This window comes from Lontra canadensis, unplaced genomic scaffold, assembly GCF_010015895.1.
Source record: "Lontra canadensis isolate GAN:19392208 unplaced genomic scaffold, GSC_riverotter_1.0 scaffold121, whole genome shotgun sequence".
Classification (NCBI taxonomy): Eukaryota; Metazoa; Chordata; class Mammalia; order Carnivora; family Mustelidae; genus Lontra; species Lontra canadensis.
In genome coordinates this window covers 712,940-737,558 of record NW_022631115.1, presented here as the reverse complement: position 1 = coordinate 737,558, position 24,619 = coordinate 712,940, and the positions used below count along the sequence as shown (strand labels likewise).

Here is a 24,619-nt window from a genome sequence, read left to right as displayed (position 1 = left end):
AAAGAAAGACAAATTTCTTATTTGTGAAATCTTTAAAAAAAATAAAAATAAAAAGGTAAACTCATAGATAGAATAAATTGGTGGTTGCCACAGGCTGGGAAGAGGGATAGGCAAAATGGGTAATGGGTCAAAAGGTACAAACTTCCAGATATGAAATAAATAATTGTAGGGTTGTACAGACATGCCTCATTTTATTGTGCTTCATTTTTTTTTTAAGATTGGGTTGGGGGCAGAGGGAGAAGCAGACTTCCCACTGAGCAAGGAGCCTGATGTGGGACTTGATCGAAGGACTCGATTCCAGGATTCTGGGATCATGACTTGAGCTGAAGGCAGATGCTTAACTGACTGAGCCACCCAGGCACCCCTTATTGTGCCTGTCTTTATTGCTCTTCACAGATACTGCATTTTTTACTTACTGACTTTGAGTAGGTCTATTGGCACTGCTTTTGAAACATTTACTCACTTTGTATCTCTAAGTCATGTTTTGGTAATTCTTACATTATTTCAAACTTTTTCATTATTCCTATATTTGGCATAGTGATCTCTGATGGTGATCTTTTTTTTTTTTTTTTAAGATATTATTTATTTGACAGAGAGACACAGTGAGAGAGGGATCACAAGCAGCAGGAGTGGGAGAGGGAGAAGTAGGCTTCCTGCTGAGTTGGAGCCCAATGCATGGCTCAGTTCCAGAACCCTGGAATCATGACCTGAGCCAAAGGTAGATGCTTAACAGCTGAGCCACCCAGGACCCCCTCTGATGCTGATCTTTGATGTAACTATTGTAATTGTTTTGGGGTGCCATGAACCGCTCCCATATAAGACAGTGAACTTAATTGATAAATGTTGTTTGTGTTTGAGTGTCCACCAACTAGCTCTTCACCTGTCTCCCTCTCCTCCGGCTCCCCATTCTCTGAGACACACCAATGTTGAAATTAGGCCAACTAATAACCCTACAATGGCCTCTAAGTGTTACAGTGAAAGGAAGAGTTACACATCTCTCAGTTTAAATCAAAAGCTAGAAACGATTAAGCTCAGTGCGGAAGGCACATCAAAGGCCAAGATAGGACAAAAGCTAGGCCTCTTACATCAGTAAGACAAGTAGTGAATGCCAAGGAGAAGTTCTTGAAGGAAATTAAAGCTGACACTCCAGTGAACACATGGATGAAAAGGAAGTGAGACAGACTCATTGCTGATAGGAAGAAAATTGTAGTGGTCTGGGTAAAAGATCAGACCACCCATAAAACTCCCTTAAGCCAAAGCCTAATCCAGAGCAAGGCCCTAACTCTCTTCAGTTTTATGCAGTGAGAGAGGTAAGAAAGGTGCAGAAGAAAGTCTCAGGCTAGCAGAGGATCCATGAGGTTTAAGGAAAGAAACCGTTTTCATAACTTTAAAGTACAAGATAAAGCAGCAAGTGCTGATGTAGAAGCTGTAACAAGTTATCTAGAAGATCTAGCTAAGATAATTAATGAAGGTGTCTACACTAAGCAACAGATTTTCAGTGTAGGTGAAACAGCCTTCTACTGGAAGAATAATCCATCTAGTGCTTTCATAGCTAGAGAGAAGTCAGTGCCTTACTTCAAAGATTCAAAGGACAGGCTCCCTCTCCTGTTAGAGGCTAATGTAGCTGGTGACTGAGTTAGAGCCAGTGCTGATTTACCATTCTGAAAATCCTACAGCCGTTCAGAATTGTGCTAAATTTACTCTGCCTGTACTCTAAATGGAACAACAAAGCCTGGATGATAGCACATCTGTTTACAACCTGGTTTATTGAATATTTTAAGCCCACTGTTGAGAACTACTGCTTAGAAACAAAGATTCCTTTCAAAATATTACTGCTTGGTGACAATGCATCTGGTCACCCAAAAGCTCTGATGGAGAGATTCCATAAGATGATTTGTTTTCATGCCTGCTAACACAATATCCATTATGCAGTTAATGGGTCAAAGAGTAATTTTGACTTTCGGGTCTCCTTATTTAAGTCATACATTTCATAAGGCTATAAATGCCATAGAGAGTGATTCCTCTGATGAATCTAGGCAAAGTAAATTGAAAACCTGGAAAGGATTCATCATTCCAAACACCATTAAGAAAGTTCATGGTTCATGGGAGGAGGTCAAAACATCAACATTTACAGCGGTTTGGAAGAAGTTGATTCTAACCTCATGGATGACTTTGAGGGGTTTCAGACTTCGGTGGAGGGAGTAACTGCAGATGTGGTAAAAAGAGCAAGAGAACCAGAATCAGAAGTGAAGCCTGAAGGTGTGACTGAATTACTGCAATCTCATGACAAAACTTCAGTGGATGAGTTGCTTCTTGTGGATGAGCAAAGAAAGTGGTTTCTTGAGATGGAGTCTACTTATGGTGAAGATTCTGTGCAGATTGTTGAAATGACAATAAAGGATTTAGAATACTGTATAAACTTAGTTGGTAAAATAGTGGTGGGGTTTGAGAGGATTGATTTCAGTTTTGAAAGAGATTCTGGTGTGGGTGAAATGCTACCAAATAGCATCACATGCTATGGAGAAATTGGATCTGAAAGGAAGAGTTGATCTATGCAGCAAACTTCTCTGTTGTCTTATTTGAAGAAATTGTCACAGCCACCCAACCTTGAGCAGCCACAAACCCAATCATTCAATACCAGCCATCAATATCAAAGCAAAACGCTCCACCAGCAAAATGATTATGACTTGCTGAAAGCTCAGAAGATGGTTAGTATTTTTTAGCAGTGAAGTATTTTTAATTAAGGTATATACATTTTGTAGACATAATATTGTTGTGCACTTAATATACAGTGTAGTGTAAACATAACTTTTATATGCCCTGGGGAACCAAAAAATTCACTTCACTCCCCTTGTTGAGATAATTGCTTTATTTTGGTCACCTGGAACCAAACTCGTTATATCTCTGAGGTGTGCCTATAAGGTACACCTGTACCTATAAGGTACGCCTATAAGTATGGTGACCATAGTTAATAATACTCTATTACATATTTAAAAGTTGCTAGGACAGTAGATTTTAAATGTTCATATCACAAGGAAAAAAATTTTGTAACTGTATTGTGCTCAACGTTAACTAAACTTACTGTGGTGATCATATTATAATGTATACAAATACAGAGTTGTTATGTGTACTCCTGGAATTAATATATGTCAAGTATGCCTCAGGTTAAAAAAAAAAAAACAACTCTGTAGTTTATTTAATAGTAAAAAAAAGTTTTTGTATACTCACTACCTATGTTAAAAAATGGAGTATTTTCAATATTTCAGACCTTCCTCTTCTCTGAACTAATCATTTTTCCTTTATGTTACTTATTCCTTTGTTTGTCTTTTTGTTTCCCTTTGTATGTTTATACCCTAAGTGACATACTTTGGATTTTGGAAAGCAGTAAATGTCAGTGTTTTCATGGTTAGGGGGAGTTTCCTGAGAGGATACTGAGACTGGTATCAGCTTCCATGAAAGTTTACAGGAGCCCATTCCAAGGAATTAGAGTGACAAGGTTCATGTTAATTTGGGGAAGCAGAGGACTCCAGAATGGTGTGAAATGGACCACACTGACATCTGGGAGAAATATTGTCTAAGAGTGTGGACTGCCCTTTAACTTCTGAATCTCAGTTCCCATTGGTCCACCTCCATGTGTCAGGAGCATGTCAAAGCAAAATTCTCTTGTGGTATAAATGAGCACTGTCAGCTTATCGAGGTTGAACATGGACAGGAGAAGAACTTTAAGTACCTGATCATGGTAGGCCAGGTTAAGAGAGGAATTTGGGCCATCTTCTGTATAGGTTGAAAAATCCATACTGTGGTGTTTTGGCAGAGACCGCTGTTAACAAGCCTCTTTCTTGGATCCTTACTCACCTGTCATGTCTGGGTCTCCTTGCCTCTCCTCTTGGTTGTCCCCTGTACTTCTTCCCTGTGTTTGATAATTTGTTTCCTTTTCATCTCGTGTCTTCCTTTTTGGATACTGTTGATTTACTAGATCAACAATAAATCTTTTGGGATTTTTGGGAAAAGGGGCATGAGAGATAAATTTTTTGAGATCTTGCATGTTAAATAATATAAAACAAGATTTGTTGTTTCCTTTCTGCATGGTAACAAACTGTTTTGTACACCTTTCTTTGGAAGCACAGTTCTAGGGCATCATTTTGTCATGTCATTTCTCTACTTAACCTTCTTTAGTTGGTGTTGATAACATAAGCTAAAAACTATTATACTCAGCCTGGCCTTTCAAGACCCCTTTCCTCAACTTTTGCAGTCTCATCACAAACTGCTCTTCTAAATGAACCTTTTCTTCTAGCTTTGCCAGTTTGCTCTCTGTCTCCTGTGTTTTTTTTAATCTTGCCTCCATGTCCTTGTCTGTACCACACATTTATCAGTAGTCCTTTATTTTCAGTGTCAGATCATGGTGTGTGACACTAGGGGAGAGGTGGAGCTTGTGGAACTCTGACAGGCCCTGCCCCTCCTAGGATTCAAACTTAAAAAAAGAAACTAGGACCGTGTTTAATTAATGAATTAATTGATTGATTAGGATGAACTAATTCTTGTTCTAAGTGCTCTCCGTCCTGAGCACTTCACTCCAGTTCTCTTTGTTCCAGGAATGCTCTCCTTTCCAGTGGGGCATGCAGTGACCCAGCACTTCATCACACAAGTAGAACTTCCAACTCGTACTTTTCTGTGATCTCCTCTGAGACTTAGTGCCTCGCCTTGTCATTTTATACTTAATCATTTACTGTCCAGTGTTATTAAAGAGCAGATTTTCGAGGGAAAGGTCTGCCCTCTGCCCTTCACCCATCCATGGTCCACAGACACTGTTAACTGAATTATTTACTTTCATGTGCATGATGTGCTTGTAAAAGGCTTCACGTTTACTATTGATGTTGACTGACTTTTGGATAGGGTGAGAGCACTTGAAATTCTTTTATTTTGAAAGAATGTGGATGTGGTATGAGACCTTCTTTTCTATTAATTTTAATGAGGTGTGTAGAAGTGTGGTCAGAATGAGGTGTGTAGAAGTGTGGTCTGAGGTTATGTGCTGTGAGCAGTTCTACAGATGGAAGGGTCCTTGTGTGCAGAGAAAAAGCCAGTGTTGCCTCTTTTATTTTATGTAGTTTTTGGTCTGCTCTTGAGGAAATTTTCTTCTTCACAGAAGTGTTTTAGGTTGTTTTATGTTTCAAAACATTTGAGCCATTTTTTTAAAAACAAATTTATGTACTCTTTGATAACATTACTTTTTTCCCTTGTCACTCCTGCTTTATTGTTTTCCTAGGTGAGGTTCAGTATTCTTTATTTTACAGGGAAGAAGAGTCTCTGGTAGAACAGTTTGTGTTTGAAGCTTTGGTTATATACCTGGAAAGTCTGGCCTTAGCACATGCAGATGAGAAATCCTTAGGTAGGTCTTATCTGAGCCATTTGTTGGCACACCAATTCTGTTTGTCTGACAAATCTCTAACAGCTTTTCTACTCAGGGGTTAAGCCTCAAATAGTTCTCTCATAAAGTGGTGTTTTTTTCTCCCATCTCCCATTTAGTGTGATAAGTGTGAAGGGGAGATATGCCCCTCTGGTGCCTCTTCAATGCCCGCCTCCTCTGAAGGCCCACAGATTTTCCAGGGTGTGCCCTTGGTGGCCACAGAGCTTGACCCCTGGCTTGTCAGAGATCCTGTCCAGGACAGGTGGGACATTTTTATTGTGCAGCTCCAATGAAACCAGCCAGTTTCACAGATGATGTGAAATGTGAGAATGTACAATCATACCATGTAAAGAAAGCTGGGTGCAGTAACCACTGAGATGTGCCAATGTCTCACTGATGCCAGCTTGAAACGTGGAAAATAGATCTCATTACAAGATTGTGATAAAACTGTTTCGACCATAATTAAGAAATAATACAAAATAATAAGTCAGAAATAGACTTAAAGTAGCTAAGAGAGTAATAAATGGTAGTCTTTACAGTTAAATTCTGTCCAGCAGGTATTATGAACATCCTGGAATTTCTAGGCTGGAAGTCTTCTTAGACATCTTACCCAGACAATTTAAGTGACTGATCTAGGTCACGTAGCTATGTGTAGCAGAACTGTTTTCACTTATCTAGAATCTATTTTGTTTATTTTTTCAAAAGACAAGTTGAGCTCTATTATCCTTCATGTTGATAGCCTACAATGGGTAAAAATGCTTAAAATTTAGCTCTTGTCATCAAAGTTTTAAATTGCTTTGTTTATCTTGACAGCTTATATAGATGAATTTTTTCAACAAGTGAAACTTAACTCTTAAAAATCACTGCCACATTTTCAAAGCATAGAAAGAACTTATTCTTGGTTACAGAACTCAAGTTCTATAAGGCTCCTTTCCTAAATAACCCGGGATGTCTGTGGATGGTTTTACTAATTTACTTTGATTCTTCTACAATAGCTGTATTATTAAGCTATCATATGGCTTAACTTACATAAGAAGAAGGGGAGGTCAGGGAATTTATGCCCCTTTACTAATAGCCTTAAATTAAGGTAAATAGGATGGGCGCGGTTTCGTAGAGTCTCTTCCACCTCAAATCCCTTATGTGAGGCTGTACTTTGGCTAGCTGGGGGCTGGTGGAGCAGTTTCTCATTAGGTGCAGTATTGCTGTGAGTGTGTTTGTGCATGTGCACTCTACTATCCTGCAATCTTAAATGTAGATTTTGTTTTTGTTTTGGGACAATGTAAATTATTTATAAAATTTGTATTCTGAGAGATGAAACAATATTAACTCTATTGTAAAATTACCTTTTTAGTTAAAAAACTAGGTCAATAAACTTATAATGCCATTTTATTAATAATAATCAGCTATATGTCTCCTTTTGGAAATGTATTTTTATACTTGAGAACAGGTACACTTCAACAATGTTGTGATGCCATTGATCACCTAAGGCGTATCATTGAAAAGAAGCATGTATCTTTAAACAAAGTAAAAAAGCGACGTAGGCCACGGTAGGTGATATTGCTTGCCTTTTTTTCCCTCCCCAACAAAGCTAATTCTCAGTTAGTAAAAAAGAATTTGAAAGGAATGTGTGGCAGCATAAAAAATTAATTTTCTAAACAAGGAAAGCATGGAAATAGGGCTTTTCTAGGATACTAAAAAACTTTGTATTTGAAAATGCTTAGTTTAAGGTATAAATTTATAACAGACATTTATTTTATCTGCACTAATTTTGAATATAAATTTGATGTGGAATTATTTGACTAGAGAATGCACGAACTATTATGGAGTAAATTTGAAATATAAAAACTGAAATATTGAAATAGTAGCATTTTGACAGTCATGGGATTACAGAATTATGAAATGAAGCTACCCAAAGCCAAGGCTGGCTTACTAACCAGGGGTTTCCAGTCTTTGCTGTTAATTCCATTCTAGCAAGGTCTCATTCTCCAAAAGGATGGGGTGTGCCATGCATCAACCCCTCCAGATCTGTGTAGGGAGGGTGTCTGGGGAATCTGCTGGCTGCTACTACTCTGCAGAAGCATTGGTACATGTAAATTGGATATTAATATTTTTTCTGTTTTTGTTTTTGTTTTTTGTTTTTTTTTTTCAAATTGCTTCCTGCAGATCCTATTGTTAACTTTTGACCTCTCTAGATCATTAGTTCTCAAACTGAAAAATGCATCGAATTACCTGGAGGTCTTGTTAAAACACAGGTTCCTGGGTTCTGCCCCCAGAATCTTCTAGTAGGTCTGGAGTGGGGCCAAGAATTTGCACTTTTTGCCAAGTTTACAGATAATATTGATGCAGCTGGATTGGGGACCACAGTTTGAGAAACACTGCTTTAGATTTCAGATCCCCCTCTGTTTTAAGGTACATTGAAAAGGAAACATGAAAATATTGGTACTATTGTTTTAAGAAATGTTTTTTAACTTTTCCCTCAAGTTAAAAAAAAAAAAAATGAAGGTAAGCAGCATTTAGGACCTACTAGTGACGATAATACACTAAAAGTAAATTGAGTGCCTTTTGATGAAGTTTCTACATGTATTAGTGTGGCAAATTTGAATTTATGGTTTCTAGACTCTTGGGCCAGCTAAATGCTAAATGTTGGGCATTTATTAAATACAGTGTGTTATCTCCATTTAGAGGATTTCCACCTGCAGCATCATTGTGTTTACTGGATGTGGTCCAATGGCTGTTAGCCCACTGTGGGAGGCCCCAAACAGAATGTCGACACAAATCTATAGAACTCTTTTATAAATTTGTTCCTTTATTGCCAGGTATTGTGATCTTTATGTCCTATAAATTATGGGTTTTGCTTTTACCAGTAGTAAAAGAGATGTGTATTTATTTAAAGTGTAACCTTTCCATTATTTAGATGAATGTAACAAATATGTTCCTAATAAATAAGATGTTCAATAATCATTATAGATCAGTTGTATGACAAAGGATAAACTATGGGGTGTACATTTCTCAAAGATTTATAGAAGGAAAGAATAAAATTCTATTTTGATGTCAAACAATATAGAGGAAGCAAATTTAGGATTTTTCAGTATCTTTTTTTATTCTACTACCTTTTTGCTTTTTTATCTCATTTAAAGAAAATGAAGAAGAACCCTTCGGGATAACCAGTGTAGTTGTTAACATGATATTCAGTAAATAGTTAGTGAAATAATGTAGTTGTTTTATTTCACCATGTGATTAATAAGAAATTGCTAAACTGCTAAATCTGAATAATTTCAGATTTTTGTGATATTAAAGGAAATCGGTGAACCTATACTCTTTAATAACTATTGCACTAAGCCATTACACTATTCTTATAGACTTGAAATAATTACTGAAAATTTTAGTATAGGAATAAATGTTCTATATTCTCCACTAAGTCCAGACCAAGATTTGGTAGTGTAGGTATGGGGAAACTTGCCTCAGGACAGACTGAGGCCTTGTCTTCCCCCTGTGGAATGCACTTTGCAAGAGTCGAGAACCAAGATGGTGCTATGGTGTCTGGATAAGAAAGGTCATGGTACACTACAGAACATGAGGAAGAGCCATTTCTTTTTAGAGAATAGGGTAGAGTACCACTTTGGTGCTTTTTTCTCATAGAAGAAGAGGTAACAATTATTTGGTATAGTTCTAAAATTTAGAAGATTCTATATTTTGTTATGTTATAGAATGTGTTATGATGTTATATGCTATAGATTTATATAGCATATATTGCAATTGTATTAGAAATATTTATATTTGTCTACTATAATTTTATATATATAGTGGTAATGTGTATTTGGATTTTTAATGTAGAGTATTATTTAAAAAACACCACTAGTATTTTATATTTGCTTATTGCTTTTAGTTAATAAAGTTAGTCTTACATGTTGTCATTCTCACCACATGCTTATAAAGTCCATGAAGGTTGGATAGGGTGGAAGCATGCAGCATGTTTTCCTTATTGTTAAATGAAACTGTGGCCCAGATATTATATGGGTGGAACTACTAGTTGGCAGACGTTACCTCCCTCTGATTCTCCTGCAGCGCATGCAATTTCTAGTGATGTCAGCTTGACTGACCCTAGACATTTCTATTGTTCTTCTCAGTTGCCTACAATAGAGACCTCGCATATTTTCAACGAGATAAGTAGAGCTCTGCTTCTCAGAATTTCTGTTACACAAAGGATGCCAAGTAGTAGGTGAACCTAGCGCTGCTGCCAAAATATACTTTGTATAAAAGGAATGAAATTTCTTCACTATGCTCCTCTCTGCCCTCCAATGTTGCATCCACCTTTCTCTCTGCTATCTTTTCCCCCAGTGGTTTCTTTTTTTTTTCCCTAGGTTTTTTATTTTAATTCCAGTTAGTTAACATACAGTGTCATATTAGTTTCAGGTATCCAATATAGTAATGCAATACTTCTGTATATTATCTGGTGGTCATCATGTCAAGTACACTCCTAATCCCCACCACCAGTTTAACTGATCCTTCCAACCCCACTCCTGTCTGGTAACCATCAGTTTGTTCTTCATAGTTAAGAGTCTGTTCCTTGGTTTGCCTCTTTTTGCCCCCATATGTTTGTTTGTTTTGTTGTTGTTTGTTTGTTTGTTTTAAGATTTCATTTATTTGAGAGGGAACATAGGCAGGGTAGAGGCAGAGGGAGAAGCAGACCCCACTGAGCAGGGAGCCCAGCGGACTTGATCCCAGGATCCAAGGATCTTGATCTGAGCTAAAGGCAAACATTTAAAGGATGGAACCACCTAGGCTCCCCTGGTTTTTGTTTGTTTGTTTGTTTGTTTCTTAAATTCCACCTGTAAGTGAAATCAGTTTGTCTTTTTCTGACTTACTTGCCCAGCATAATGCTCTCTAGCTCTATGTAATTGTAAATGGCAAGATTTCACTCTTTTTTATGTCTGAGTAATATTTATACCACATCTTCCTTATCCAGCCATCAGTTGATGGACAGGTGAGCTGCTTCTATGTCTTGGTTGTAAACAATGCTGCCCTCAGTGGTTTGTGTTTGTGTGTTATTATTTTTTTTTTTAAGAAGGGGTGGGAGCGGTGGGGGGAGAAATAATTTTAAATAGGCTCTACACCCAGTGTGGAGCCCAACACGGGAGCTCTTTCGATCCCACAATCCTGAGATCATGACCTGTGCCAAAATCAAGAGTCGGACACAACCTACTGAGCCACAAAGGGGCCCACCCCCAGTGGTTTTTAAGGGACAATGTTAGGTGTCTCTTTAGATCAGAAATCCTGTGTCCTGAAAGTACACTATTGTTGGGGGTGCTGGGCAACACCCAGATCAGTGGGCCATAATGACAAGTACAGACATGTCCCTACAACATGTGTCAGGGGCTTCGGACTGCTGAGGCTCATGTTGGACAGAAAGCTATGGTGACAGCAGCCATAGTTCAGAGGAGGAGAGTGATAAGGAGGCAGGGATTTGGGACAGTTCCCTGCAATCCAGATGTGATTTCCCAGGCCTGTCTCTTGGTCCCCATGTTCCCTTTTATCATCTTCTTTCTCTATACCTGTCTCTCTGTCCTTTTTTCTCTTCTAGGACTCAGCTAACATTCACGATAGAACTTAAATAATATTTTTATTCTTTATTTTCTTTTTCAATATTTAGTGAAAATAATGGATGTTTAATAGTTCTCTCTAAAACAAACTGGAAAACATGATATTAAATCTTTTACTTATATAGTGCTGATAGGTGTATTCTAACACAGTAGGAAAACTATTTCTTCTTTTTACTACATCAGAAATACATTAGTGTTTTGCATTCTTCTCTAACTTCTTTAGAATCTGGATGATTTGACCTTTTGAGAGTCCCTGATTTCAGAGCATACAAAATACAAATAAGTGTTTTTTCTTTAGAAAATGACAAATACCTAAAGGAAAAATGTCTTTTAAAAAGCAGATTATCTCTTATTCAGAAATGGTGCTGCTCTGGTAGGTACTTTATATGGGACTCTTATGGAAACTATATGTGAAATACTGTGATATTGCCAGTCTTGTTCTGGTCTGATTATGTTTGTTAACATATCAGACTTTTAATTCTTGTTTTTTTACTATTGGGGGATGCTATTTCTAATTAGGCACCATGATTAGATTAATTTTAATTATGTGAAAGTTATTTATATGTGTGTTTTAATCTTGTTTCTTTTTAAGGCAACACATCCCCTTCTTTATGGCTGAAAGATACTCTCAAGAACAAAGATACTTCCTTTCTCATAAACATATTTGAGGGGGGAGGAGGAGATTGTGATCGGCTGTCAGGCATTCTTGCTCAGCCTACTCTCTTCCATCTGCAAGGGCCGTTCAGCCTGAGAGCTGTGTTGCAGTGGATGGACATGCTTCTGGCGGCTTTGGAATGCTACAACACGTTCATTGAAGAGAAAACCCTTGAGGCATCTGAGGTCCTAGGTAGGTAAAACCTACACATTACTGTGGTCCAGTTCCACCTGGAATCATTCTGGGCAGTCATTTGCCCAGTCATTCTGGGCAAAAGAGCAGTATTTGACTAGACTGGCACCACTGTCTCAGAATCACAGAAACAAAGGCGATAGCAAGGAGAATTAATTTAGTCCTTGCATTCTTGAAGCTCATAATGAGGGCAGGGTGCTGGTATACATGACAGCACTGAGGCCACAGAAACCTGCCCAAAGTCTATACTTTCGCACCCTGTTTACAGGTTCTTGATGACCCTTTTATCAAATAACCTTTTGAGGTTTTCATTTGCATATAACACATTAAAAGAGTTCTTCCTGAGTGCCTGGTTGGCCCAGTTGATAGAGCATGCAACTCTTTTTTTTTTTTTTTTTTTAGAGAGAGAGAGTGTGCAAGCAGGGTGGGGAAGGGTAGAAAGACAGGGAAGGAGAGAGAGAGAAAGGCAGAAAGAGGGGGCAGAGAGGCAGAGAGAGGGAGAGGAAGAATCTTAAGTAGGCTCCACACTCACTGGATACAGGGCTTGATCTCATGACCCTGAGATCATGACCTGAGCCAAATGAAATCAAGAGTCAGAGCTTAACCAACTGTCACCCAGTCATCCGGAGCATACAATTCTTGATCTCAGAGTTGTAATTTCAAGCCCCACATTGGGCACAGAGATTACTAAAAAAAAATTTAAAAAATCTTTAAAAAAATGTTTTTGGGGCATTTAGGTGGTGCAGTAAGTTAACAGCTGACTCTTGGTTTTATCTTGGGTCTGATCTTAGGGTTATGAGATTGAGCCCTGCGTTGGGCTCCATGCTCCACGCTGCGACTGCTTCACATTCTCTGCCCCTCCTGCTCGTACTCTCTCTCTCTCTCTCTCTCCCTCTCTCAAATAATAATCCTTTTTAAAAAGTTTATGAAATAAATGAATTCTTCCTGACGTGAGGCTCTGTTCTGTGATTTTAGTCCATGGTTTTTGAGTAGTATGTCTCTATTTTTATATTCCTTAATGTCTTTACTGTAGTGTGATGATATTGTTGCTTATAGAGAATAGAATGCAGGGTGGGGTATTTTATGTGCTCCTTAATCCATGCTTAGAAGAAGGAGATGGCAGACTTCATCCTTCTAGTGACTTAAATGGGACCTCGGAAGTTGGATATGACTCCTGGAAGGTGTGTCTCTCCTAGAAAAGAGCATTTGGAACAGACCATAGCTGAGAGATAAGTTGCTCTGGGCTTCGAGGTTGTCTAAGCAGGCTGTTTTAGTCTTCAAGGGCTTCACCTAAATCCTCTCTCATGGGTTGGACATAGAACTTCCCTGTTAGATATGTTCTGTCATTTAGATGATTTTCAATGTAGTCAGAGAATCCATTCTGGTGGTGGCTGACTAAAGAAACTACCAGTCTTCATTCTATCAGAGTGAAGTCTGTATTTCAGGAATTTGGGAGAAAGAACCAGGCTATCTTGTTGTCCTAGCTTGAAGAAGTTGGAGCCAGACATAGTTGGGAGTGTATAATGTATGTGCGTACACACACTCTGGGGTTCAGGAAAACAGATTTTATGCTTTTGCGATCTGACTCTCTAGCATGGGATTCTGCATGATTCTAGTATGGGATTTTAAAGGATAGGTCAGATAAGTTTGAAACTTTAACAGCAGAGTGCTGTTAGTTCACTTGCAAACAGTACCTTAAATTTGTTGTTTTACGAGATCTCATATATCATTTTGAAAATTTCAACAAGAAAAAAGCATAGGAAATATGTAAAACCATCTCCCCTAATTGCATTACCTAGTGAAAAACACTAAGTGTAACATTTACTTTTCTTAACTTTTTCTGTGCGTGTAATATTTTAATTTTTATTTTATAATAGTGAAGTTATTGCATGTTTTACTGTAATTTGCTTTTTAAAAAGAAACAACTTTTAAACAGAAACTTAACATATTAGATGTCTTTTTATGTCAGTAAATGTACCTTAAGCTAATTTAAATGGTCACATATTACTAAATTAAGGAAAGGGTCACAATTAAGCAGTCTTCAACCTTTTCATTAACCTTGTGAGGAGTGGGGGACATTAAAAACAATGTACCTTCTATTCCTCATTGCTCTCAGTTATAATTTCTGGTATATCATAAATGTGGGCATTTTAACATAAAACTGTTAGCATTACTTTAAAAATGTATTAAGGGGGGAGTCAAGGTGGTGGAGAAGTAGCAGGCTGAAACGACATCAGGTAGCAGGAGATCAGCTAGATAGCTTATCAAACCATTCCAAACACCTACAAATCCAATAGGAGATCAAAGAGAAGAGGAGTAGCAATTCTAGAAACAGAAAATCGACCACTTTCTGAAAGGTAGGACCTACGGAGAAGTGAATCCAAAGCAACGGGAAGATAGACTGCGGTGGGGAGGGGCCGGCTCCCGGCAAGTGGCGGAGCAATGGGAGCAACGGAACACAAAATCGGAACTTTTAAAAGTCTGCACCACTGAGGGACATCACTCCAGAGACTATTCCAGGGTGAAACCCACCCTGGGACAGCGTGGTCTCAGGTCCTGCAGGGTCACAGAAGGATTGGAGGTGTCTGAGTGTCGCAGAGCTCACAGGTATTAAAGCAGGGAAGCTGGCTACAGAGATGGAGCCGAGAAGTGAGCTCTCAACTCGGGGTTACCTTAAATTGTGATCTGTGGCAGAGGCCACTGCTCTGTGAGCAGGGACCCCACAAGATCAGGAGACACCCCTGGAAGAGCGCAGGGATCTGTGGGGTTTGGAGACTCAGGCGGGGCTGTGTGCCAGAGACAGAGACACTTGGTCACAGGCTGAATGAGCTCGAAGCGCAGCCAGAGGCCAGGGAGACGGGAATGATTGAGCACGTTACTCCGAGGGCGCACTGAGGAGTAGGGCCCCAAGCTCTCAGCTCCTCTGGGCTGGAGATTGGGAGGCCTCCATTTTCATTCCCATCCTCCGGAACTCTACAGAAAGCGTTCAGGGAACAAAAGCTCCCGAAAGCCAACCAGAGCGGATTACTTAGCCTGGCCCCTGGTAAGGGCGGTGCAATTCTGCCTCAGGCAAAGACACTTGAGAATCACTACAACGGGTCCCTCCCCAAGAAGATCCACAAGAAATCCAGCCACAACCAAGTTCACTTACCAAGGATAATAGCCGAATTCCAGAGGAGGAGAAAGCAAAGCATGGAATTCATGGCTTTCTCCCCATGATACTGTAGTCTTGCAAAGTTAATTTTTTGTAATTTTATTTTTTTCTTCTAATTTTTTTTTAACTTTTACCCTCTCAACATTTTTTAACTAGTTTATCTTAACAATACCTTCAGAAAAATCTTTTTTGAACCTTCATTATACTCATATTTTATCCTTCATTATATCTAAGTTTATTTTTTGTATACACATAGGGTTTTTTCTTCTAAAAAAATTTGGTATACAACTTCTTCTAATAGAACAAAATATACCCTAAATCTAGCACAGGGCTTTGTTCTAATCTCCAGCCTGAGCAAATTCTCTCCACTTTCTTTTCCTTTATTCTCCCAACCAACTTATCAACTCCTTTTTTAGAAATTTTTTTCTTAATTTTCATCTTTGTAGTCATATTCTATCCCTTCATCATGTTTACTCTTATATATGTTTTTCATTCTTTAAAATCTGGGGAGGTAGTTTCTTCTAAGAGACTAAAATACTCCCAAAATTAACTGGGTGACCCTGTTCTGTTCACCAGTTGAATACATATATTTTTTTCTTTTTTATATTTTTTCTTTATTTTTTTTCTTTTTTAATTTTTTTTTTCTGAACTCCTTTTTACCCCTTTTCTTTCCCCGATGATTTGGCGTCTCTCCTGATTTGGTTAAAGCACATTTTACTGGGGTCTTTGGCACCCTTTTAGTATTTTATTTGCTCCTTCATATATTCTTATCAGGATAAAATGATAAAGTGGAAAAACTCACCACAAAAAAAAAAAAAAGAACAAGGGGCAGTACTGAAGGCCAGGGACCTAGTCAGCTTGGACATTGGTAATACAGATATATAGATAAAGATCTAGAGTTCAGAATGATAATTCTCAAGGTGCTAGCGGGGCTCAAAAAAGGCATGGAAGATAGTAGAGAAACCCTGTCTGGAGAAATAAAAGCCCTTTCTGGAGAAATAAAAGAACTAAAATATAACCAAGTTGAAATCGAAAAAGCTATTCATGAAGTGCAACCAAAAATGGAGGCTCTTACTGCTGGGATAAATGAGGCAGAAGAGAGAATTAGTGATTTGGAGACCAAATGATAGAGAATAAAGAAGCTGAGCAAAAGAGAGACAAACAACTACTGGACCATGAGGGGAGAATTTGAGAGATAAGTGATACCATAAGATGAAACAACATTAGAATAATTGGGATTCCAGAAGAAGAAGAAAGAGAGAGAGGAGCAGAAGGTATATTGGAGAGAATTATTGGAGAGAATTTCCCTAATATGGCAAAGGGAACAAGCATCAAAATCCAGGAGGTGCAGAGAACTCCCCTCAAAATCAATAAGAATAGGTCCACACCCTGTCACCTAATAGTAAAATTTAAAAGTCTTAGTGACAAAGAGAAAATCCTGAAAGCAGCCCGGGACAAGAAGTCTGTAACATACAATGGTAAAAATATTAGATTGGCAACAGACTTATCCACAGAGCCCTGGCAGGCCAGAAAGAACTGGCATGATATATTCAGAGTACTAAATGAGAAAAACATGCAGCCAAGAATACTATATCCAGCTAGGCTATCATTGAAAATAGAAGGAGAGATTAAAAGCTTCCAGGACAAACAAAAACTAAAAGAATTTGTAAACACCAAACCAGCTCTACAGGAACCATTGAAAGGGGTCCTCTAAGCAAACAGAGAGCCTAAAAGTAGTAGACCAGAAAGGAACAGAGACAATATACAGTAACGATCACCTTACAGGCAATACAGTGGCACTTAATTCATATCTCTCAATAGTTACCCTGAATGTAAATGGGCTAAGTGCCCCAATCAAAAGACACAGGGTATCAGAATGGATAAAAAAACAAAACCCATCAATATGCTGTCTACAAGAAACTCGTTTTAGACCCAAAGACGTCTCCAGATTCAAAGTGAGGGGGTGGAAAACAACTTACCATGCTAATGGACGTCAAAAGAAAGCTGGGATGGCAGTCCTTATATCACATCAATTAGATTTTAAGCCAAAGACTATAATAAGATATGAGGAGGACACTGTATCATACTCAAAGGGTCAGTCCAACAAGAAGATCTAACAATTTTAAATATCTATGCCCCTAACATGGGAGCAACCAGCTACATAAACCAATTAAAAACAAAATCAAAGAAACACATCAATAATAATACAATAATAGTAGGGGACTTTAACACTCCCCTTGCTGAAATGGACAGATCATCCAAGCAAAAGATCAACAAGGAAATAAAGGCCTTAAATGACACACTGGACCAGATGGACATCACAGTTATTTTCAGAACATTCCATCCCAAAGCAACAGAATACACATTCTTCTCTAGTGCACATGGAACATTCTCCAGAATAGATCACATCCTGGGTCAAACTATGGAAAGAACCTAGATGCCCATCAACAGATGAATGGATAAAGAAGAAGTGGTATATATATACAATGGAATACTATGCAGCCATCAAAAGAAATGAGATCTTGCCATTTGTGATGACGTGGGTGAAACTAGAGGGTATTATGCTTAACGAAATAAGTCAGTCGGAGAAAGACAGCTATCTATGATCTCCCTGATATAAGGAAGTAGAGATGCAATATGGGGGGCTTGGGAGGTAGGAAAAGAATAAATGAAACAAGATGGGATCGGGAAGGAGACAAACCATAAGACTCTTAATCTCACAAAACAAAGGTAGGGTTGCCGGGGGGAGGGGTGGAGGGAGAGAGTGGTGGGTTTTTGGACATTGGGGAGGGTATGTGCTATGGTGAGAGCTGTGAAGTATGTAACCCTGGCGATTCACAGACCTGTATCCCTGGGGCTAATAATACATTATATGTTAATTTTAAAAATATATATATTTAATGGAGCCTAAATACTGTAGAGGTTTGTTTTTTGTTCTTTTTGTTTTGCTTTGTTTTGTTTTTACTGTAGAGGTTTTTTATTTAACATCATCAGCTTTAACAGTTTCTTTAATAGTTTCTAGAAATTTTGCAAGTTCCTGAATTATTCTGACCATTCCATACCCCTGACATTTTCTTATCCTAAGTATTCTGTTTTTATGCTTATCTTTTTACTCATAATTCTACGTCTTTGTAACAAAATGGTCTACATGTCACAGGTTTCTTCTGTGTTGTATTATTATTGAAGTTGTTATTAGGGCACTTTATGTTTGACCACTATAATATAAACATAATAAAAATTTTGTTGCATAATTATTACACATAAAATTTAAAATTATAGGGTTAGAATTCTATTTTTGTTTTGTATAGACGTTACTAAAAAATAACTTGTTCACATAAACAAGTGTCATATTTGAATAATGCTAAAATGCTCCTTGTTTTTCCACATTTAGCATATCTGTAATTGGAATGTGTCTTATAGCCTCTGCTCTGCTGGATTCAAGGTTATTTGGTGTTTGAAAATGAAATTCTTAATTTTTTTTTCTCATTTCTTTGAATACATAGTGATCTGTCATCAACATTATTTTTAATGATATGTCAAGTTGGCATTTTGATGAACTTAAATTTTATGGAAACAGAATTAGAAACCCTCAGATTTATAAAAGAATTTCTTTTTGTTTTTGAAAAAAAATTTTTTTAAGATTTTAATTTATTTGAGAGAGAGAGAGCATGAGCGGGAGGAGGAGCAGAGAGAGAGGGATAAGCAGACTCCTTGCTGAGCAGGGAGCCTGTTGTAGGGCTTGATCCCAGGACTCTGAAATCATGACCTAAGCTGAAGGCAGACGTTTAACCGACTGAACTACCCAAGCACCTTTATAAAAGCATTTCTTAGTCATTACCTTTACTTTTTCAACATGTATCCCATTTCCTAAAATTGTCCCTTCGTTTGGGAGGTCTTTACCCTCTGGTACACAAGTACAGTAAGACTGAGGAGAGGAGAAGTTTGCTTTGTCTCTCTTCCATAAGCAAGACTGAGGTAATCATGAGAGAAGTAGGGATGGGGGCACGGGAGAACCAGCACCTTCATGTTTTTAGACACGTGAGTTTTATGAAAAAGTCCTTTTGGGAGTTAATGCAGTTGTTTCCATAAAAAGACCACTGCCAAAATTTGTTTCTCTTTGGCCCCTTTGAAGGACATTTCAATTGTTTCTGTTTCTTCATTATTAAAAAAAAATGCTAAAGTGAACGTCCGTATAAACACATCTTTGTAATTCTGCCATCATTTCATTCGGATAAAATTTCAATGCTGGATCAAAGCATATGAGCTTTTTTAACATTTGATAGAAATTGGTGTGCATACTTTTTAAACCTTTTCTGTTTGAATTTTGACTAAAAGTATATTATGCCTATATTGAAGGAATTTTACATTAATCATAGTGGAGTTAGAAGGAAGCATATGTTAATAATTGAGTATAATTTTTTTTAGGTACTGAAACACAGTCTTCACTTTGGAAAGCAATGGCTTTCTTCTTAGAAAACATTGCTATGCATGATATTACAGCAGCAGAAAAGTGCTTTGGCACTGGGACAACAGATCACAGATCTAGCCCACAAGAGGAAGAAAGATATAATTACAGCAAATGCACAATTGTGGTCCGGATTATGGAATTTACCACAGTGCTGCTCAGCACCTCCCCAGAAGGCTGGAAGGTAGGTCACTCCTGGTTCTCTTTTAGTTTGGAGTCAGTATTTGTCACTGGAAAAATATTTTCCAACACTTATTAAAAGTGGTTTTGGCTTTCTTAGAAATTTCCATTGCTGTAGGAGTTCTGTGTTCTTGAAAGTAATAAAATTTTGCATGTATTTCAAATTCTTTTTGTGTGAATTATATGCAAAATAGTTTTTCTAAATGTTTTATTGTATATCGCATTTTATGCTACAATTGATCAAACATTTGCCTTAGGAAACATGCATTACTTGTAAATGTATCTGTGAGGCTTATTATATAAACAAAGTCCAGTCAGTCTATCCATTTAATACAACTAAGTATCTACTGTATGCCAGGCCCTATCTGCAGATAGAACATCTCTCTAAACCATGGGTCACAAAACCATGGTCCACAAGCCAAATCCCACCTGCTGCCTGCTTTTGTAAAGTTTTCATTGGAACTCATCCAAGCCCATTTGTCCATGTTTTGTCTGTGGCTGCTCTCACATTATAATGGCAATTAGTTTAACAGTTGCAGCAGAGACCATAGGGCCCACAAAGCCTAAAATATTTATTTTCTAACCCTTTACAGAGGAAGTTTTCAACCCCAGTCCTAGCCAGGCAAAAATTCCCGGCTTTATGGACCTTACACTACTGAAAATCTAAGTGCTGACTAATAGATGTTCGTTCGTTCGTTCTTTCTTTTTTTTTTTTTTTCAAATCTTCTTTTACAGCTCCTTGAGAAGGATTTATGTAATAACAAAAACTTTATGAAACTCTTGGTGAAAACCCTATGTGAGCCCTCGAGCATAGGTTTCAACATTGGTGATGTCATAGTTATGAATCATCTTCCCGATGTTTGTGTAAAGCTAATAAAAGCACTAAAGAAGTCCCCATACAAAGACACCCTGGAGATGCACCTTAAGGAAAAAATAACAGCACGGAGGTGGGCATTCAGATCATGCTTGGGATCAGTGTTGTTTTGGGATTTAAGATTGTAACATACTCTGGCAGTTGTGTATGTTTCTGCTATAGCCCCATTTCCTCAAGTAAAGGATCTCATCATTTGTTTGAAAATCATCTATTTAACACCTGCTTTCCCTGTACCTGAAGGTAAGCAAGCCTCAGATGTGGCTTAGCCCCATGTTGATTTACATGGCTGGATAAGCTCATGCGCCCCATGTTCATTGTTAACCCATGTTTGCTTTCCAAGGTCATTTAATGAATTTGAGTGTCAGTTAGTCAATGAACACATTTATAACAGAACACACATAATTTTTCATTGTATCCTGCTAGTTCAGTGAGATCAACACTCATCTCGTTTGTTTTTGTTTTTGTTTTTTTACATGGCAGCATTGAGGAGCTCTGTGCTGTTGACCTATACGGCCCTGATGCTTATGTGGACAGGGCCAAGCTGGTGTCTGTTGTGTCAGCTTGTAAACAACTTCACAGAGCTGGTTTTTTGCATGTTGTATTACCATCTCAGGTAACCACAGCCAATTTGTTTTCCACTTTTCTCTTAGCTTTATTAAGCTAATTAGTCCATTTGTATACATATATATACATATATATATGTTTTAAACATCCTGTATGTATGAAATGTGCTGAAATGGGTATTAAAGAATTACTTGTGCTAGACATGTGTTAACTTAGAATATAAATATAAAAATTTATAAATATAAAATGAAGGACATTTATATTTCCAACAGCCTTTTGAAGAACTTTTGGGATGAACTGGAATTGTGCCTCTGTGGCTAGGCAATATAGATGAAAAAATATAGCATAGAAAGCAAAGTTGAGTGAACATTTTCCTGACAATTAGGTTGTAGTCAGTGTTAATGAACATGGATTTTTTTTAATTCATGAAAGGTGTAAAATTTTGTGTGTCTATAAAATACCTTACTGCTGGATATTTCATTGTTCACTTTTATTTTAGTCTGCAGATCAGCATCATTCTGTTGGCACAAAACTTCTTTCCCTGGTTTATAAAAGCATTGCACCTGGAGATGAACGAGAGTATTTTCCTTCACTAGACCCCAGTTGTAAGCGATTAGCCAATGGACTTCTGGAGTTGGCCTTTGCTTTTGGAGGACTGGTAGGAGCAGCAGCTACATGCTATGCTATCCTAATGATGTAAATATATAGCTCACTTGCAGTGTGCTTCTAAAAATAAGAATTTAGCTGGAAGTCTAAATTTAGTAATTTGGTAAGTCCTTGATCTGACTTCCTTTCTAAAAGATTTGCTTTAATAAAAGAAATAGGACAGTATTCTTAAGTTGGGGTTTTGTCTATCGCACTTTGTTTCCAAAAAGACTTTATAAGGCAGAGAACATTTTGCAAATATAAAGTTAAACTGTGTTGACACAGTGGCTTCCTCTTCCCCTGTCCTCTGTGATCCTCAGAAGGCTGATTTGGGAGCACTCCTGGAGGATAATTTCAGAGGCACCACAAAAAGATACCTTCATGGATTATTGAACTGTCCAGGGCTGGCCTCAAATAGTCTCTGCTATAGCTGAGATCTGCTAGCCAGTCCTTTGTGTTCATTTCTTCCACCTGTCTTCTCCTGCAGCAGAAAGCTCTTCTTTGCCCATTTGTTCACTTAATGTAAACAAATTACATATTTAAATGGTCTAAAAATGCCCTTACTACCCTGTCCCCTCAAAGCAACTATAACAAGATTTTCTGGAAATTTGGGAGAAACATGAGTCAAGAAAGATTTCTTTCCTAAAATGACACCTAGAAAATGCAAGTTCATTGAAATGTATACAATTCAAACCTGAACCCAGGCCTTCAAATACCAGGTTCTCTTAGACGTTACTGTGTGATTATTCACTTCCAAAGTTAGCAGCTTCCCAGTAATCTTTCTATAACAAGTAAAATATGTACATATGTCATTGTACCTTTCCTTGCTTTTTCAGTGTGAGCACCTTGTGAATCTTCTCCTGGACACAGCAGTGTTATCTATGCCAGCCTCAGGAGTGTCCCAGAGAAACATGGTCAGCTTCTCTCATGGAGAGTATTTTTATAGCTTGTTCTCAGAGGCAATCAACACTGAATTATTGAAAAATCTAGATCTTGTTGTATTGGAGCTCATGAAATCATCTGTGGATAATCCCAAAATGGTAATGAAATTTTTATTTTTTATTTTTACTTTTTTTACTTAAAGCAAGAATTACCATCAAACTCCATTCATTGGGCCAGAGATCCTTGTATTAGCAAAAGACTTGCCCCCCATCTAGCACACTATCTACACTTGTGAGTTCATTGTGAAATTTTTACTTAAGTGAAGTATATTTTCTTATATAATGACTATAAAAAGATAGCCGTATTCTTCAGAAATGTATAAACAAAACAATCTCTCTTCCCGGAAGGTTTAATGCTCTTGCCAATGTTTCAAAACAAAATCAAAGGAAAGAAAACCCAACTTTTAATGAATGTTGAATAATGTTATTAACATTGAAACATTGAAACATTGGTTATTTTTTTAAATCTCTCACTCCCCCAGAATCTCTAGGCCAAATAATACAAGGCACAGGTATGTGGTATAAATTTCTGTGAAGAAGTGGTTTTGGGGCTCAGAAACTTGTCGTGAGGCCTGAGCCCACCTTTGTTTTTGCACCAGCCGCCAGCTGGTTTTGTGCACTCCCTGTGCTTTCTGTAGTCATGGTCCTTTCACAGGTTGGTACAGAGAGTCATTATTTCCTGCGTGCTATAGCCCACTTTGCCCCCTCACATTGAACCTTGGAGTATTTAATATATAGTTGACTTTGGTTTGCTAAACTGATAAAATTTTGGAATTTAACCAAATCTGTAGACAGGAGCTGGGAACTACTAGGAATGACCATTTTAAGGGAGAATGTATAATTTCTTTCTGAGTTAAGCTTTTATTCCAAACAGTGCTTGTTGTAGGGGAGTATCTTGTGGCAGGTTGTACTAGGAATTTGTATTTAAAGTTAGAAATGAACTTTTAGTAGATCCATGATACCAAGGAAATAGGACAGTATGATTTCTGAAGCTGTTCAGACTTCTGGTTAAGGTAATGGATAAAAGTCATACATATTTACCTCTGCTTTCTCAGTTCCCTCTAAAGTGACAGAAATGGGTCTTTTTATTTTGTTTTTAAAGCACAATGTTAAAGGACACATTAAAGGAGGAAAGACAAGAGTGACAATAAGATGGACAGCATTTTGGAAGCTAGAAACCAAAAAGACAAGTTGTAACAGACTTCAAAGTCCAAGAAAACTGCAGTGTAACATAGTGGTGGGGTGATGGGCAGCTGCTTTGTGCTGCAGAACCCAGCCTTTCTGGGGTCTGGTGATGGAGTTCTGGGCCTCCAGAATACTGGGAGCAGGATGCAAAGCAGAGGCTGAAAAGGGGAGGACTGTGTGAATGTTAGATGTCCCCTGCCAGGTCTCCTGGCCTTGCCTTGTCCTCGAGGGACTGATCCTGCTGCACTTGAGGACACTGTGGGCAGCCAAGTCTCTGGAAGGGATAAGTATCTCTGCACTGGGGCACTCTAGGCAGAGTTAAGTGTAGGATACTTTTTTTTTTTTTTTTAATTGAAAGACCTATAGTCAATATTAAAGTCATGTTCTGTATATAACACCAGTATTTCTTTGAGCAATGACATAAAGTTTGAAATACTTTATACCAGATAAAAAAATCTTATTATTCCACAAATGGGAAATGTTTTGTACTTTGATCTCTCGAGTTTAGTTCTCCCACTCTTCTGACCTTAGTCTCTCACTAGTGTTTTTGAACAGCAAAGATGTTTCTTGTGTGTGCTGTATTTTTTTATTTTGCACATTTTTCTGTTGGGGTGAAACTTCTTACTAATTTTTAAGAGTTTTTTTATATTAAGGATAGTAGACATTTGTCATGTATGCAGAAAGTACTTTATCCTATTGGCTATTTGTTTTTCAATCTCACTTGGAGAATTTATTCAATACATAAGTATTTATTATAATT

At 37.8% G+C, this 24,619-nt stretch overlaps 1 protein-coding gene across 7 annotated transcripts in view; it reads left to right on the top strand.

Moving 5' to 3' along the window:
- Nucleotides 1–24,619, top strand: part of PRKDC (protein kinase, DNA-activated, catalytic subunit) — a 229,284-nt gene that overhangs the window by 62,768 nt on the left and 141,897 nt on the right. For all 7 annotated transcript variants that reach the window (XM_032841194.1, XM_032841195.1, XM_032841198.1 and 4 more), the window contains 9 exons: nucleotides 5,292–5,386; nucleotides 6,852–6,951; nucleotides 8,087–8,220; nucleotides 11,597–11,851; nucleotides 19,431–19,654; nucleotides 20,386–20,597; nucleotides 21,005–21,137; nucleotides 21,588–21,746; nucleotides 22,570–22,773. In XM_032841194.1, the coding sequence (XP_032697085.1) occupies nucleotides 5,292–5,386; nucleotides 6,852–6,951; nucleotides 8,087–8,220; nucleotides 11,597–11,851; nucleotides 19,431–19,654; nucleotides 20,386–20,597; nucleotides 21,005–21,137; nucleotides 21,588–21,746; nucleotides 22,570–22,773 (1,516 nt within the window). The remainder of the gene's footprint in view (nucleotides 1–5,291; nucleotides 5,387–6,851; nucleotides 6,952–8,086; nucleotides 8,221–11,596; nucleotides 11,852–19,430; nucleotides 19,655–20,385; nucleotides 20,598–21,004; nucleotides 21,138–21,587; nucleotides 21,747–22,569; nucleotides 22,774–24,619) is intronic.